Raw genomic sequence first — 18,172 nt, 5'->3', positions numbered from 1 at the left:
CTTCATGCAGCTAAAAGCCAAAAGTGATATTTATTGTCTCTCTTGAGTTTTCAGAGAGCCTCAAACCACATATTCTCTTATTGTATTCTCTTATATTCTCAAATTCCAGAGACTGGAATTTGATAAGTATATCATTAAGTTCAGAAACTCAGGGAGATTAACTACTATGCATTTCAATTAGTGCGAAAGTGAAGTTCACTGATTTTAACTTTCCACTACTGTAAAATTGTAAGCTACTGTTTGTCTGTAGCTAGCAACAGCCACAAGGTTTTTGCTAGCCACTATTTCATCCACTGATGCCGTGGGTTTCTCTCACCCAGCCATGGTGAAGGCTAGTGAGTAAAACCCCAAAGAGTGTGCTTCCATTGTGTTGTCCAAGAAGACCATCAGAAACACTCCACAGTTGTGTAGCTCCAGGGAAACCATTCTCAAGCATTGCATTTAACAGCTACCTCACTTCCCAAGCAGTCTTCTTTCAAGTTTCCCCTCTTCTCCACTGACTTTTAGGAATGACTGACTTTTGCTCAGGTCCTGCACAGCTACGCACAGCAACTCAGTCACCTTCCCACACCCAGGTGCATCTGTGAGGAGAGGCTTTCAACACTACTCTTTTTCATCATGGCATTTATCTCTCTCCCCAACAATCTTTGGCTTTTAGGGCCACTCAGTTTGGCAAAACTCTTGAAGTAATAATTTCTGCTCTTATTTGAACTTACCCATTATTTCCACTATACTCAGGTTTTACTTTTGCTGCTCATTTCATTAGCCAAGTATCTGAGCAATTGTTCCTTCAAGCAACAAATTCACCAGTTACAGACATAGAGGTGTTAAGTGTAAGGTGTGGATGAGGCACAAAAGCACAGGATCTGCCATTTGCCCCATTCCACCTAGGGCAGCATGGGGCTGAGGAAGCCTGAGTGTGGAGGAAGCAACACCAAGCTAACTCCAGCAAGTTCAACAAATGGGACCAGGCTTGAAATGCAGTGAGGAAGTACACATTAACACATCCATGTTTATCTTCTAAGGCAAGTCCAGTTTGTGGCTAATTTCGTTTAGTCCACTCTGAAAGGTGCATCTGTGCACATAAGTGTTTAAAGAGGGTGACACGAAGAGAACAGAGCCAGGCTGTTCTCAGGGATGACGCGCAACAGAACAAGGGGCTATGCGTGGAAACTGAAGTGCAGAAATTCCACTTGGACATGAAAATTTTACTGTGCAGGTGACTGCACACTGGAACAGGTTACACAAAGAAGCTGTGGAGCCTCCCTTACTGGAGAGAGCCAAGAACTGTCTGGACACAACCCCTGCTCTGGAATGGCCCAGCTTGAACAGGGAGGTTGCACCAGATGACCTGCTGTGGTCCCTTCCAATCTGACTGATTCTGAGAGTCAGTGATTCTGTGACCTTGCTAGTCTATCCTCACTCCCTGGCCAAGCCCTGACACGACACAGCAGGCCGGACGATGACGGACGATGCCGGGCCGGGGGAAGGCCGCGCTGGGATCCGGAGGCGCCGCCCCCCGCCGGCTGCGGCCTGAGCGGGGCGGGGCGGCCCGCAGGGGGCGCTCTCTGCGGAGCCCGGCGCGGCCCGCCCGGCGCGCGGGGGCGGGGAGGCGGAAGCGGCGGCGCGGCCATGGCGGCGGCGGGCGTGGGGCAGCAGTGGGTGCTGGTGGAGATGGTCCAGGCCTTCTACGAGGTGCGGCCGGGCGGGCGCCTCCAGCGTGGCGGGGCGGCGTGAGGGCGGCTGGGGGCTCAGAGAGCGGGGAGGGATCGCCGGAGCTGCCCCGAGGCGGGCGGTGCTGGGTGAATCGGGGGCTGAGCTCGGGTCGGGGCTGCCGGGGTCGGGCTGCACTCGCTGAATCGTGAGTGTTACTGGAGTGCCCCACGGCTGGATAGTGAAAATATACACGCACGTCCTGTTTCGCCAGGTCTATAAAGAGACATTTAAGGCGTGTAGCAAGAGCATTAAGGCATAAGGTTCACGGTATTTTACTGGGGTCAAGGTTTGTAACTTACAAATGTCGTTTACAAAGGAAAAAACGGCGTTTAAATGTTTAGGCTTGAATTCCCTCCTGGTGGAGATCAGCTGTGCATGTTTGTACCCAGGCTTTGTTTGGTGATGTTAAAAAGGATGTCCTGATGATAGGCGGTGTTTTTGTGTCCCTTCCTTTGGCAAAGGGTAGTAACTTTTTAAGAATGTATGCAAGATTTGCAGTCCAAATGTAGAAGTGCTTAGCTAAGGAAGCAGGTAGCACTGAGGATAATTGTAGGCACTGAAAAGCACAGACCTCAGTGGGAGTATACTGTGTGTTCTTTAGATGTCATATCATACATATATATTGTGTATATATTATATATATACATACATATATATATGTATGTATATATATATTGTTGTGTATATATTCTTAATACGTTAGGTAAACTGAACAGTATTCTGCAATAGGTAACATTGGTTATTTGCAGTTTGATATGCCATAGGACTCTTTACTGATTTTAAAAGCTTGCATCCAATTTACTTTAGTTTCTGGATGCGTGGTAAGTTCCACTTTGTCAGCAGGTCAGATGCTGCCAAAAATGTTGATGTGTGGGAGCAATTCCCCTGACTTGAAGAGGGACTATGCTCATTTGTGTGCACTTTAAAAGACTAAAGTCTTTTAAAAATAGTAGGCAGGAGCCTTTCTGAAATGGAATAACTAAACTCAGCATTAATACTAAGTGTCTTGTGCTGATGCCATAACTCCACATCTTCCTCAAACTAGCTGTGCTGCCACAGCAAACTGATTTTTGTCCCTCAGACATTTAACTTTAACTTGGATCAACTCTGGTTTGCTTTGTGGACACACACACTTGGTGTCCGCACAAGAGAGTAAAGGACACAAGAACAAAACTGCTCGAGCTGACTCAGTTTATACCTGACCAAAGTGCCTGTAAAACTGACAGAAGCTGGCTGTAAGAACAGAATTGGCTTTCTTTGTAAATGGCTATCCCTGCTGGTGGAGTGTAAGTTACAAAAATGGCGAGTTGAAGTGACTTTGTATAGATGACACAGACCTTCAGACTCTCAGGATACTTCTGCTTGTTTTGAAAGCTGCCTGCCTTCATGGGTGCTGACTGGTGCAACCTGTATTACTTAACCACCTTTACTTTTAATTATGTGTGGAGCTGAAATCAATTATCAATTTAGAACATGCTTTGTTTATGAACAACAGACCAAATCCATTCAAACTCAAGTTACCAGCTACAAATAATAGCTTCAAAACATTCCACTTTAATATAATTAAAATTTTTACTGATTTAGAAATATGTCAGCTGGTGATCAGCTTTGAGTTTTTTTCTGAGTGTGCTAGTAGGGTCAGAATAGTTGTGTTGTGTCACAGTGTTTCAAATACAATTCTCTTTGGACTAATTTTTGTACTTTTGTTTACAGGCTCCTGCTTACCATCTCATTTTAGAAGGAATTCTAATACTATGGATAGTCAGACTTCTTTTCTCCAAGACATATAAGCTTCAAGAGCGATCTGATCTAACACTTAAGGTATGGTGAAAAAATATTTCTCTTTAGAGAAACAGGTCATAGCAATTGATGTATTTATTGGGTGTTGAACCTCTGCTGCATTATAAATGTTTCTGGTTTTTTTTTCTCTAGCTTCAAAGGGTGAGCTTACTTTGGACTCAGGAGCTGCTTATTGCTTAAACATGTCAGTGTGTGCTTTTAAAGTAGCATTGTGATTGAAAGTCTGAGAAATTAAAAAAACTGTTAAGGCAGTGATTGTTAAGCTATGAAAAGCTGTCATTAGTTCTACTCAATGGAGGGCTTTATTTTAAAGATGAAAGCTATGTTAAAAACGCCCATGAGGCAAAATGAACTGTAAGATTCTAGATAGGAGGAAAATGGTCAATCTGTATATATGGTGTCTATGAGTAATAACTCTGAGAGTTTACAGCGGGTTCCAGAAAAATTGTAGTTTAGCAGCAGTTTTCTTCTTTTGCAATGTCATCCCGAGAAAATAAAAAAGCCGTACTTGTGAAGACTGGAATTTCTTCCTGACTTCTGGCTGTAGACTATCAGAAATGAGTAAAGTTTGTTTTGAGGATGTCTCTGAACTAGTTTATTTGAGCTTTAGAGTAGTGATATCCCTTATAAATAGGATAAAATACTGAAATTTCTTCGTGATACTGAAGAAAGTTTCTATGTCATGTGTTTGTATGCTTTTTGATCTTATGAGAATAAGATCAAAGGATGCGTGCTTAGTGTAATTCATCATTGAGGTGGATGCAGGGACTGTAGTGTAGGCACAAGTCTACAGTTCTGAGCAAAACTGCAAGCAGTGTCCTCATTTGGGGAGCACTTACTAAGCGTGCTTAGAGTGTTCTAGAGAACACTTCAGCAAGTATTCATTGAGATGGCCAGCATGGCTTCACAAAGGGCAAGTCTTGCCTGATCAACCTAATAGCCTTCTGTGATGGAGTGGCTCCACTGTTGGACAAGGGAAGGGCTACAGGTGTCATTTACCTGGTTATGTAAAGCCTTTGACATGGTCCCCCTTAACATCCTTCTCTCTCTGCTGGAGAGAAATGGCAGTGATGGGTGGACTGCTAGGTAGGTAAGAAAGTGGTTGAATAGTCTCACTCAAAGGGTAGCAGCCATTGTTTCCGAGTCTCAATGGACATCAGTGACAAGTGATGTCCCTCAGGAATCTGCACTGGAATCACTATTATTTAATATCTCAATTAATATATTAACTAATTTTATAATTAATTGCTTAGATAATAGGATCAAGTGCACCCTTCAGCAGATTTGCACATGACGCCAAGCTGTCAGCTGTGGCTGACATACCTGAGGGAACAGGACAAAAAAGTCAGTCCATGGGAATCTCATGAGGTTTAACAAGGTGAAGTGCAAGATACTACACTTGAGTCAGAGCAACCTCTGATATCAGCACAGGCTGGGGGATGAACAGATGGAGAACAGCCCTGGGGAGAAGGACTTGGGGATGCTGGTGGGTGAGAGGCTGGACATGACCCAGCCATGGGCACTCCCAGCCCAGAAAGCCAAACGTGTCCTGGGCTGCATCCAGAGCAGCGTGGGCAGCAGGGGAGGGAGGGGATTCTGCCCCTCTGCTCTGCTCTGGTGAGACCCCAGCTGGAACCCTGCACCCAGCTCTGGGGTCCCAGCACAGGAAGGACATGGAACTGCTGGAGTGAGTCCAGCGGAGGACACAGAGATGATCAGAGTGATGGAGTACCTCTGCTATGAGAAAAGGCTGAGAGAATTACTTGGGGTTGATTAGCCTAGAAACCAGAAGGCTTAGGTGTGACCTGTGTGCATCCTTCCAGCACCTGAAGGGAGCCTACAAGAAAGATCAGGGGAGAATATTTACAAGAGTGTGTAGTGACATGACAAGGGAGAATGGCTTCAGAGTGGTGGGTTTGAATTAGATACTAGGAAGGAACTTTTTACTGGGCATGGTGAGGCAGTGGCAGAGATTGCCCAAAGAAGTTTTGGATGCCGTATCCCTGGAAGTGTTTAAAGCCAGATTACATGGGGCTCTGAGTAACCTGGGCTACTGGAAGTTGTCCCTGCCAATGCAGGAATGGAATCAAATGGACTTTAATGTCCCTTCCAACCCAAATGCTTCTATGACCGGAGGCAGGAAGTGAGGAGTCAGGAATGGCCGGTTCAGTTTTGCTTGGAAGAGTCTGAATTGATCCTGGATTACTCAAAGTTTGCCATCTTTGGTAGGAATACAGAGGAGGAATGAATGCAAAGGGAGCTCCAGTATAATGAAACACTGAGTGGTCATATCATCTAGGAAGACATGCTGCAGCCTTAAAGTAGGCTGATTGTCCATCCAGAAACTACTACAGTTCACCTACTAGAGTTTTCCTGAATCAGATAGTTCTCATCTCTAGTATTTTGGAGGATATGGATTTTTTTTGTTGTTTTAGAGAGTCATTCTCTCTGTAGTATAAGGCAGGAAAAGGCTCTCTGCAACTCTTGGAAAATTGGTGACCCGAAAAAGATGAAACCTTGTCTTTTCCTTACAAAGTAAGAAGTTCACGCATATCTCTATATGCATCTTGGGTTTTATCATGCAGTTGCAGCTCATCATCTTAATTTGTGACTGACCACTTTGCTGAAGCTGAGGAAAGTATTCAGACAAATCTCCAATAGTGCTATGTGGGGAAGAAAATTGTTCTGTGTCTGTTTAACTGAGGGCAATGAACAACTGGGAGATTGCACGTGTAGCCAGTCTGCTACATTTCAGTGGAAGCAAGGGTTTAGAAGGGTGTCAGGGGAAAAAACATGTGGAAATGGCTTAGGCTTAAATAACCTTACTTTTGCAGGATATCGCTGTCAGGACAGCAGTTAACAGGCTTTCTGAAAAATAGAAGCATGTTATTTGTGATACTTTTGTTGAGATTTATACAAACTTTTCTGAGGTTGAGGGGTGATACTAGCAAAATACTAGCAAAGATGAAACTAGGGATCAAGAATTCTTGGGTTGGTTTTCTTCACCTGAGATTTAGGTTGTTTAAAGTCCTTGGCCCTCTAAAAGCCCCGAGTTGCATTGGTATAAAAAAGCGGAGTCCTCAAGGCCTTGTTTTCAGGTTTCTCATGTTGTTTATTATTTGATATCTCAGAGTTTTTCTCCGCTCCCAGCCGAGGTCTGGACAGCGGCTGAGACATGAGGCGACTGCCCCCCGATGGGACGTCACCTTACATTGATACAGATAACTACGTGTAGGTTATTTACTATTTCACGCCAATGCCTAGTGCTTACACTAAAAGGGTCATTTTTACTTTGACCCAATCCACTCTACCTTTTGTCATCACCACCCCAGAAGATGGAGGGTGAGGGAGAAGGAGAGGAACAAGCGGTATCACCCAAATTCCACCATCTTGTCCCCCATTTACCTCTATTCTAAAAACCCTAAAACTACTGAATTTTGCATCTTCTACTGTACTAAACTACTATTTTCACTTCCTGGTGATTTGCAATTCCTCTCTGTGTTGGAAGCCTCACCCATGGGCTAAAATCAAACCCAGTGTTTTCCTGGGCTCTGTGCCAAGGTCTCCGACTGCCCTGAACCGGCTCCACACCCCCGTGTCCAGGGCTCAAATTCCCTTCCTCAGGTCCCAGGTCATCCAAGGGGATGTCCTGGACTCCAACGAAGAATTACCTTGTATATAGACTAGATACATTGATTCACATTGCAGATTACAAACCCAGAAAGTTACAGGGTGCTGTGAGCCCTATTGCAGCTAAGGGTTTGTTAAAGACACCACCAGCTTATTACCTTTATCTCAGTGATAAAAAAATAGCATGGGAGAATGCTCTTCGTTCTGATCCCATGTTCAAGTTGGCTAGCCATGAAGGTGATGCAAGTTAGAATAGCTGACTGTATCAGAAAAGCTGACTTTTGAAGGTGGAGATGAAATTATCTACACTTTCTACAGTGTAGATAATTCTTGTGAAGAGAGCTAATGTATTTTTGTAGGGGAATAGCTGCAAACACGGAGAGATGTGCCTTCTCCCTAAACTTCATGAAAAATCTACACCTAATTGGCACTAGTCTGTGTTGTGGATTAACCCCAGTTGACTTGAGCATTGCACAGCTGCTCACAAGGCAAAGGAAGAGTAAAAGTAAGAAAACTTATGAGTGAATATAAAATTATTTAATAAGCAAAGTGTAAGAAAACAGAAAACATTACAAGTGATGTCTCATTCGCCACCTCTCGTGGATGGAACAGTATCAGACAGTTCTCGAGCAAAAGGTGACTAAATTCCTTAAAACTAAATTCCTAAATTCCTCTTCTCCCTTTTATTGCCATGTGACATCATACCTTATGAAATCTATGTTTGGTTGGTTCAAGCCTGATTGTGTCCTTTCCCAATCTCTCAGGCATGCACTAGTCTGTTCACTGTGGGAAGAGAGTGTGAAACAGACATTGCTAGCACTGTGCAGAGACTGTTCAGCAAGAGATACAACTTCAGTGTTTTACCAACACTGTTTAGTCACAGCACTGTGTGAGCTGCTGTGAAGAAAATTCCCACCATTACAGCCAGACCCAGTACAGTCTTTTTCATACAATACGGGATCCCATACAGCCAGGGATCTGTGTCTGTGTTCATCTACATGTAGAAACATGCCAGCTGTTCAGCAAGAAGACTGCAGCTGATTTGCTTTCTGACTTGTTCTAGTTTGAGTCATCCTGTGGTGTCCAGTCTTTACCACACCAGAAAGAAATACTAGGTTGCTCAGGTACAGCCAATGGAGACAGGCCTGCTCAGGTCATAGAGCAGGCCTTTATGCCAGCCACTCATGTAATGGTACTTGAAGTTTCTTTGTGAATTATTGGGAATGCTGCCAGAGCAGACCTGGCTCCATGTAATAAATATTAATGAAGAATACAATTTCTGCACAGCTGTCTTAGTGATCTGTTAGGACAAGTCAGTCCTAGGGAACAAGAAGCAGACGATATATTGTGCAACCTAGTGAATTTAGAGTCATGCTTCTAAAACCGTGAAGAAATCCACCCTGAAGGTGGATTTTAGGTTCACTCAAATGTGTAGCAAGAATACTAGAAAAACCAGTGCAGAAATCACCTCTCAAGTGGTGAAATTACCTTTCAACTCTTATGCTTTGGTAATAGTGTTTGTAAGTATTCTACTGCTTCTTTTAGAAAATGGTATATCCCAAATCATTAACTAGAAAGATGGAGTGCTTTTCTGATACTGTAAGTTCCTGATAGTTCAATGTTTTAGGAGACACAGGTTTGTGACCAGACAGGGTGCTAGACATAGATTATTATGGGCTTTCACACAAAATAAAATCTGTAGAAAGTGAAAGTGACAGTGAGGACTGGAGTGGGCTGTGGAAGTTTGCATGGCAGCATTTAGCTACGTGTGAAAGGAAGGTGCTTTACAGGTCTGTTTGTCTTTTACTTGAAGTAAATGATGATGACACTGAGCTTTTCTCTCAAAATCTCTGGAGTAATATGAAGAGTCACATCTTCTCATTTTTTCTTTGGTTTTAGAATTTCCACTGCAGTAGTAGCATGAGATGCATTTTATTTGACTAATACTAGTCAGAAAGCTGGATAGTTCCTATTGGAGACAAATGTTTAATATGCAGCTGAGAAATGCATAGACCTCAAGAGCTCTGTTTTGCAAGAACTGCATTCACAGACTAATCAGATATTTTTCTATAGGAAGTAACAGAGGTAGTCTGTTCTTGTAAAGGTTTTCAGTAATTCTGAGCCAAGACTCCCTAGGTAAGTAAAATTTCTTATGTAGTAGCATACATACATACTTTGAAAGAGAGAAATTTCTAACTGCTCATTATTTGTGCCAGTTTATCCCATTATGTTACATGAGTCTGGAAATACTGTGAAATTAAAGACTTATTTGCGGACCAGTAAATAAAAAGGTTTTTTAATCTTTTGATATTGATGTAAGATATGCATGTATAACATTGTTTCAAGCACTAGTGCTAACTAAGAACTGTCTTCATTAACAAAATTGCTACCTTTTCTTAAGAACCTGGGTAAACAAGGTGACTTCTTAAATCATTTGGATTGAATGTGTTTGCACTCAAGTATTTTACTTACACAAGGTATATAGTGATTAAAAAGTGAAATCCACAACAGAATACAACCACCCAAAACCATTGTATATGTATGTGTGAGAATCTGTGTGTAATTAGATAAACAGATTTAAGATGTTTCTATGTATATATATGACAAACAAGATTCTATTACATGTAGGGTTAGGGTTCAGAGAGCCAGAAAGCCTAAAACTAAGGTATTTATTGTAATTTATAAAATATAGTTATAAGCACTTTATAGATTTTATTTTCATGCTTATTATGTATTAGTCATAAAATAATATATATACTTTATAATGTTTCTTATATTTTATTTATTGCTTATATAAATTAAATAGTCAAGGGATGAGTTCATGTACACTGCAGTCAAAGAAAGTGGAAACTGAAAGTTTTGAGTTCATTCTTTTCATCAAGTGGATGTTACAGTGTGTTACAGTGTGAATTAAAGTGATTATTTTTCTGTATGCTTGAAAATTAACTTTTTAAAATTTATATTGGTGTGAAGTTTTATCTGTTTAGGAGGTATAAGATAAAAGTACTCTGATGTTGGGTCACTGCATGTAAGTCTGCTTCTGCCCTGCCCTTTTGTTCAGAGGCAGATGGTGGTGTTTACCCTGAGCAGTTGGAAGGACAGGCCAGTGTACTGCAGTATTTGGTGAATGGAAGGAAGAAAGGGTTTATACTGCCTCGTCTGCAGTGGTGGGTGGCTGGTTTAGATTGAGGTTGGTGCTTATTTTAATCATCAATGTCTCCAATGCTGTCCTCTGCTAAGAACTCATGGAAAGAGTTGACATAAGATGTGAGTATGCAATACTTGTCTACGTCCACAAAAAAGCAAAATGTTGTGTAATGCATGAGGAGTATGAATGTGAGCTGGAATTAATGAAATGGTATTGTTTGAAAGGTACACTTCTCCTGTATATTCTGAGTTGTATTATGAGAAGAATTAAGATGTTGCCATGTCTCATCTGTGGCTTGTGACCTATGCTGTTAAGTTTGTGTGCAACAAAGATTTTTAAAGGGAAGGAGAGAAACTTCTTAGGAATTAGTGTGAGGGGGAATAGGAATAATAATTAGGAATTGCTCATTGTGTAATTGAAATGTGCTAATTTACTGTAGTTACAGTTTCCATCTATACATACCTTTTTCTTACTGCTAAACTCCTTGACAAAAGTATTTTGGGCTTGTGTCCTCAGTAGCTAACCCATTTGATGATATTTTGTGTACTTAGCTAAGAAATTTAGACTAATGAAAAAGCTAAGTACATGCTTCCACAGTTTTAATTCTGCTTTCTTTGAAGAAAATGAATTTTATGTTGCTTGCTCTGCCTTAAAGCTCTTCAAGTGTTCTGTGTTCAAGTCTCAAACAGAAAAAACACCATGAGTCTGAAGTCCTTACCTCTAAGGCATTGGATGTCAAATAAAGCTTTTCTTATTTATCCTTCCATAACTGGGAGGCTGCACTCACTTCTCACCTGATATATTCTGCTGCCTAATTAAAAAAAAAAAAAAACAAAAAAACAAAAAAAACCAATAACCCTCCTCTGGAAAAACCACAAACCGAACCAAAACACAACGCCAACCGACAACCCTGTGCTCCAGAATATAGATACACTATACATTGGGGATTTGGGACTTTTCAACAAGTGCTGTAGCAGCAGAGTGAAAGCTGCATGAGCATATGTCCTGCTTTATGATTGTCAGAACACCTTTTTGAACTCTTGTGGAACTGGGCACCTGCAACTGATGAGGGATGTGGTTTCCCAGTACCATCAGCCAGTTTAGACTGGGATTGGGACTCTTGTTGTGGGTTCTAGTTTAGATATATATCCCATCCTGCTTTTGCTGACTTAGTTTTCATCTGGATCTGAATAAGGCTTTTGTCTGGTTTTGTAACTGTTTCTGCCAGCACAAGGAGCAAGAATGTTTGGATAGGAGAGGACTGCACAGTAGCAGCTGCTGGCTTGCAGTGTGATTGATCACCACCCTTAATATAAAATTACGTGTTTGATTTTTTATTTTCCACCCAGATAGTAATATTAATTACTGGTATAGAGATACCCACTAATGTTATGAGACGAGGATGGAATTTTCTCTTGGGTTGTGGTTCCACTTTAAGATTAACCTAAATTTAGGTACAGGTTTATTAGTACATAATGTATTTTCTAGAGGAATTCCCTTCTCAAACAGTATTTCTTTTCTCCTGTTCAGGAAAAAGAAGAGTTGATTGAAGAATGGCAGCCAGAGCCTCTTGTACCTTCTGTGCCAAAAGATCACCCAGCTCTCAATTACAACATTGTTTCAGGGTAAATGTAACTAAAATAAATTCTGTTTACTTATTTTGACTCAAATACTTGATAGCCATATTTTAAAGCATATTGCTCATTAAGCATTTCCGTATCCTTAAAACCTTTTGTGAATGAATTGCATTGCATTTTTAGAGACCAGGATTGAATTTGCCTCTGAAAAGGTCTTGGTTTTGTAACGTTATCAAGACTATGTTACTAAGAAAATCTTTCTGACTTTAAATGTTGTCCTTAAATTTTTTTTTTAATATTGGGGGTGGGAGAAGGAGTTGTTGTCTCTTTGCCTTCATTGTGACTCTCTATTGTTTGGTATTAATTTGTTTCATATTTTCTGAAGACATGGACTTAGATCTCCAAAAGTGGATACCATCTTCTTACATCATCACTAATCACTTCAAAAGAAACTTATTTTGTCTGTAGCCACTTGGCACTTTGCTGTGGTTTAACCCCAGCCAGCAGTCAAGCCCCGCGCGGACACTCACTCCCCCATCAGTGGGACTGGGTAGAGCGTTTGAAGGGTCATGGGTTGAGATGAAGAGTTTTATAGGGAAAGCAAAAGCCATGCAAACAAGCAAAGCTACGTGAGGAATTCATTCAGTGCTTCCTATGGGCAGCCAAGTGTTCAGCCATCTCCAGGAGAGCAGGGCCCCATCACATAAAACAGTTACTTGGGAACACAAATAACAACACTCTAAACATGCTCTCCTTCCTCTTCCTTTCCCACACTTTATGTACTGAGCATGCCAGATGGTCTGGTCCCTTTGGTCAGTTTGGGTCACCTGTCCTGGCTGTATCTCCTCCCAGCCTCCCATGTACCTCTAACTTCCTTGCCAATGTGACAGTATGAAAAGTAGAAGAGGCCTTGGCTCTGTGTGAGCCCTGCTCAGCAAAAACAAAGTCATCTCTATGTTATCAACCTTGCATTCAGCACAAATCCAAAACAGCCCCATACCAGCCATTGTTAAGAAAATTGACTCTACCCCAAACCCAGCACATGCTTCATGAAAAGGTGTTTTCCTTTGGAGAATCAGAATTGGAAATGCTGGATGGTAAAGCTGTTTTGTGAGGATATCTGTGGCTCTGTGTTACAAGGCTTTTAAAATGTTTGATGACTTAGGCAAGAGTCACAATATTTCAGAAATTAATTTGAAGCTTCTTTTTACAATCTTCAGGTTTGCATGTCAGTAACTTTTACTTTGTAAGCATTTGTAATATCCTTCTATTGACACTAATAATTTGAAACAATTTAGTGGCAGTACTTTATTTACTGTCATAGTGAGGTCTTTTTTGATGGTTCCACTACTACAGAAAAGTCTGCTGTGTAAAGGTGATGCCTGTTCTAATCAACTATGATGTGAACAATTCTTATGTTATTCTTCAGAATTTTGAAGCAAGCAGTACTGTGGGGTTAAAGGAAGTGTTGGCTGTTTAAAAAAACCAGAACAAATATATGATTTAGAATGATTCAGAAACTGTTTAAATTATTAGAACTTTCCAGTGCTTACAGCTAGGAAATGTATTGTGACAGAATGTTGATGTGTTGTGGCCACTCAATAGTGTATGCTTCAATAGTGTAGCCACTCAATAGTGGCTGTGGGGAAAACTTGGCATTTGAGACCGACTACTTCCCCACAAGTTGCTCAACAGCTATAGACTGTAACTTTGACTGTAAAATTAAAACATGTTTCAGAATTAATACAGGAAGAAAAATGTCTATATCCTGATTTCAGCTCAAGACTATTTCCCCTTTTTAACCAGTATTTTAGGGAGACCCTATCTATTGAGGTAGTCTTTCAATTATTTTCTTGTCTTAATGTCTGTCATGCGTGGTGATTTACAAAAATCCTACTCATCAAATTTGGCTTTGATGGAACCTTTAAAGGTTATCTCATTTTTACTGTTGCCATTTGCACATCTTCCACTCGACCAGGTTGCTCCGAGCCCCATCCTGCCTGGTCTTGAACACTTTGAGGGATGGAACATCCACATCTTCTCTGGACAGCCTGTTCTAGTGCCTCACCACTGTCATGTATCTTTATAATACTGGGTGTTTATGGTATAATATGGGGATTATAAAAGTTCATAACCACTACAGAAAACTAAGTAAAATTTTTGACTTGCTGTGTTTGTGAGGCAGCTTTTCTCCTCCCTCAGTAGGCTGTGCTGTTTGTGCCCTGTGTTCATATTCTTCTTTCTGCATAGTCAAGTAACATTGCCAAATGATGAGGAAAGCCAAAAACTCAGACATGTCCTAATTAAAAAAAGTGATCTACCTTGAACCAATTCTGAAGAAGGTACCCACAAAGCTTTCACAGTTCAGAAATTAGTTACTTCTTGTGGTAGCATTTCTGAGAACTAATATATTCAAGATAGCTTAGTTGTACAAGATCTCATTCAGAAAATGTAAATCTATTTCCTAAAACAGTATTCTGAAAATTTTTCGTGCTAATTTTTGTTCTGTTTTCAAATAAAAGTCACATCATTAGTAATTTCTTAACTTTGTTTTCTTCTGTGAATGATTTTTTTCAATACATGAAACATTTAAGTGAGAGGCCCAAGAACAGTGGGCATGCTATCAATCTTTAAAAGACAATTTCTGAAGGATTTGCTTGCAAGTACTTTGAATATATCTTGAAATGATATTTTTATTTACTGTTGAAGCTGGATCACTTTGTATCTCATAACTGTTGTTCCTAACCATGATACCTCATGTGCTGTTATACTAGGGGAAGGGAGATACATGAAAAGATTAAAACCTCAAATGTTTCAGGGTTTATTTTTGCAAAGACTTACTGTTCTTGCAAGGCAGGGTTTACAATGGGGTCAATATCCATGTTTTGGTTATAATTATTGGCTGAAATAACCTTTTCCATTTATGTTTTTCTTATTGTTTCTATAGAAGTTTGGGTGAAATTCTGATAGCAAAAGGTGGCCAAGTTTTCATGAAGGCTACAGCTTTATAAAGGCCCAGTTGTTGGTGAACATTGGTGTGTTTTCTAGGTTGGAGAGGTGAAGCCGTGGGGCAAATTGTTGTAAATTTACCTGATTTGATAGTATGCTGGGAATATACTGAATCTCATGTTCGTGACAAAATGTGTGTATATATATATATATATGTATATATGTATACAGGACTGCTCTGGTGGATATCTGTGAAACTAAGTAATTATTTCACTTAGTAGGACATACAGACTTTGGTACAGCGCATTGATGAGCTAGACAGAGGAACAGATCCAGGTATATATTTAATGGCAGTCAGTTTCCCAGCACAGTGTGCTGCACATTTCTGTAGTGCTACTACTGCGCAGAATGCAGGACAGCTCCTTTGTGGGGACAGGTTCAGTATTCAAAAGATGCCCTTGCACTGTGTTAGTAGAAAACTTTCCAAAGTTTAGTAAAGCTTTCCAAAGTTTAGTAAACTTTTGCAATTGCTCAGTTAAATTAATGTATGCTCCATTTTCTCAAATGGACAGATACAACGTGAAATCATGGAGTTTTTTGAGTGAAGTTCAGGCAGTTCAGTGTTTTTCTTTATTTGCAGTGAATAGCTTGGACTTAAAAGTTGTTTGCTTTGCACACCAAATGTACCATTGAAATACTTTCAGCCACCAGATTTGGAACAGCCATGCACAGGCATTTGATGTTTGAGCAGCCCTGTTTAATTTTGGTCAAGAAAATTGCCCACTGCTAGTTTTCCACATGGGAAAAGCTTGTGGAAATTATTGTGTCTGAGGAATAGCACAGAATCTCAACTGTAGTATTTGATAGCAGGTACAGAAATGGGCAGACACAGGGTTTTGTTTTTGGCTTAGATTTGAGATTTCTTAACTCTCCAAGTGATTAATGGAAATTTTTGAACTTGTTGTATTGATGTGCATAATTGCCAAAACAGATCTGCTCATAGAACTCAGTATACAGACATGATGCTTGAATTTAAAGGGATAATATTGCCCTTTGCTTCATGTATATTATGCTCTTGTTAATTTGCTAGTAGTGTGTGTACCAGACTTTCTCTGTTTACTTACTGTAATTTTTGCATAAATTACTCAAACCATTACAGATTAAACTGAGTTGGAAACTTGAGATGATAGTAATCAGTAACTAATACAGTAGTTTTGTCCACTTACAGCCACTACCTATATTTCAACAGCCATATCAGTACAAGATAGGTATTTTGGGGTTGCTTTATGACAGAAACATTGAGTTTGGATTAGTTTTTCACTTGGAAGTAAGAGCAAAGAGGTATTATTTTCATTTTTAGTATTTCTTCTTGAAAATAGGTATCACTTTGCTTTTAAAGGAGAAGCTTCATTTATCTCTTCAGAGATCATCTTTCTATGAATTAAGTTTTCAACAAGGAATCATTAAATATCTCAAGAAACTACTTACAATTTCTTTATTAAATTACAGGAATGTAGGTTTGGTTGAGGATATTTGTGACTTGACACTGAACTTAAATACTGATTGGCAGCTGCAACAGAATAAGTTGAAAGAAGGAATCTTGAAAAACCTTAATGCCTTCTATTGTTGAAAAACAGAACTCTTATATTACATGTTTATGAAAATGATAACTGTTCATTCATAACAATAGGTCTGTAATTTTTTTTCAGTCCTCCCACCCATATAATCACTGTTAATGGCAAGGAATGTATAAACTTTGCATCATTTAATTTCCTTGGACTTTTGAATAATGAAAAAGTTAAGGTGAGTTTTCCCAGTTACTCTATTTGTGTGATTATTCCTCTTTTACTTTATATGTTATTTCAGGATAAAAAAATACAGAAAGCATAAACTTCATTAATAACACACTGCTAAAGCAGGAAGTAAGATTATAGATCTCATAAGGCTGTGCTATTGAAGTTTGTACTTTTACTGAATTCTAATCCAGTGCACTTACTGCACACCTAGTTGATTATCAAGTTAGATTAGTATTTTATGCCCTTAAATATTAGAATAAAATGGATGATGCTTAAACACTTGTCTAAAATAGTTTTGAGGTGAAATTAGTTATAGAATTCAGTACATTATTATACTTCTGTGAAGCAGGTCATGTTGCATGATAGAAAAAATCATCTCTGTATAGGGCTGTAAAATCGTCAATGTGAAGAGTATAGGAAAGCTAATAAAGGAATATTTCATGTGATTCTTTCCTATTAAAGAGTGCAGCCCAGGCTTCTCTGAAGAAATACGGTGTTGGCACTTGTGGACCCAGAGGATTCTATGGTACTTTTGGTGAGTAACTTTCTTTGATCTGACTTTGAAGGTGTTCAGAATAGTTTGGTAAGCCAGTCACAATATTCCAGTATATAAGCAAAAAGTTATTTCTGTTTCTCTGAAGAACAGTTAGCCTCTAATGCACATTTTACTGTAGTTGTTGGGGATTGGTAGCACTTATTCTTCCTGGCTTTGTTTCTTATTATTTTATCTATTTTCTTACTTTTTCTAATGTTAGTCTTTGAGGAGACTTGCAAAGTTTATATATAATCTCTTGTAGTTCTGGTAACCATAATAGAAAGAGAAAATAAACCTATTCGAATTTAATAATGCACGGTGACTGGAAGTGTAAATGTAAGTGTGAATTAAACTTTCCACGGGCACCACAAGGGGGCAGTCTGATTTCTGTGACTAATGTGACTTCTGTGACTACTAATGCTGTAGCCAGAATAAAGTTTTCCAGTACTGGTAACTTTAATGTTGTAATTGAGAGATTTTATGACCAGAGCAGGTCATAAAGGTAAGGGTAAGGGGTTTTTTTCATGCTTTTTTAAGAAGTAGTAAGTTGTTAAATATCGGGCTCTGGACATAGTTCTTGACAGGCATTTATATTTTGAAATATTGCATGTAAACCAAAGAGTTATGCATGAATAGGTGCACAGTTACAGGCTAAAACTATCAACTCATTTTGTGAACTTTCTAGTCTCTCCCCAGAGATGATGGAATTCTGAGAGAGTCTATACTCAAATTATTTCAGAGTCAGCTTCCTGCAGCCTTGACTTGAATTCAAGACAAACTTGAGCTTTTCTTGGTTAATCAAACTAGTCCTATAATGATCAACTCATTGCTATACCTAATTTGATTTGATAGAAGTCTATCAGAACAGGGTTGAGTCTTAATATCAGTCTTAGAAATTGTTCATTAACTTAGCACCATAATTTGTTTCTAAGGAATGTACTGGCGGCCCACTGATTAGTACAGAAGGAGCTTATAGGAAACTAAATTCCCTCAGTGATCACAGTTCAGCAATGGTCTGTTG

At 39.7% G+C, this 18,172-nt stretch overlaps 1 protein-coding gene across 1 annotated transcript in view; it reads left to right on the top strand.

Moving 5' to 3' along the window:
* Window positions 1-1,449: 1,449 nt before the first annotated feature.
* The window catches only part of SPTLC1 (serine palmitoyltransferase long chain base subunit 1), a 34,939-nt gene continuing 18,216 nt past the window's right edge, over window positions 1,450-18,172 (top strand). Inside the window, exons 1-5 of the mRNA XM_083882979.1 lie at window positions 1,450-1,695; window positions 3,430-3,537; window positions 11,825-11,919; window positions 16,530-16,623; window positions 17,079-17,151. Of these exons, the coding sequence (XP_083739105.1) occupies window positions 1,633-1,695; window positions 3,430-3,537; window positions 11,825-11,919; window positions 16,530-16,623; window positions 17,079-17,151 (433 nt within the window). The 5' untranslated portion in view covers window positions 1,450-1,632. The remainder of the gene's footprint in view (window positions 1,696-3,429; window positions 3,538-11,824; window positions 11,920-16,529; window positions 16,624-17,078; window positions 17,152-18,172) is intronic.

This window comes from Zosterops lateralis (genome assembly GCF_965231275.1).
Source record: "Zosterops lateralis genome assembly, chromosome: Z".
NCBI lineage: Eukaryota > Metazoa > Chordata > Aves > Passeriformes > Zosteropidae > Zosterops > Zosterops lateralis.
Note: the sequence above shows the minus strand (reverse complement) of the source record. Positions and strands in the feature narration are given on the sequence as shown.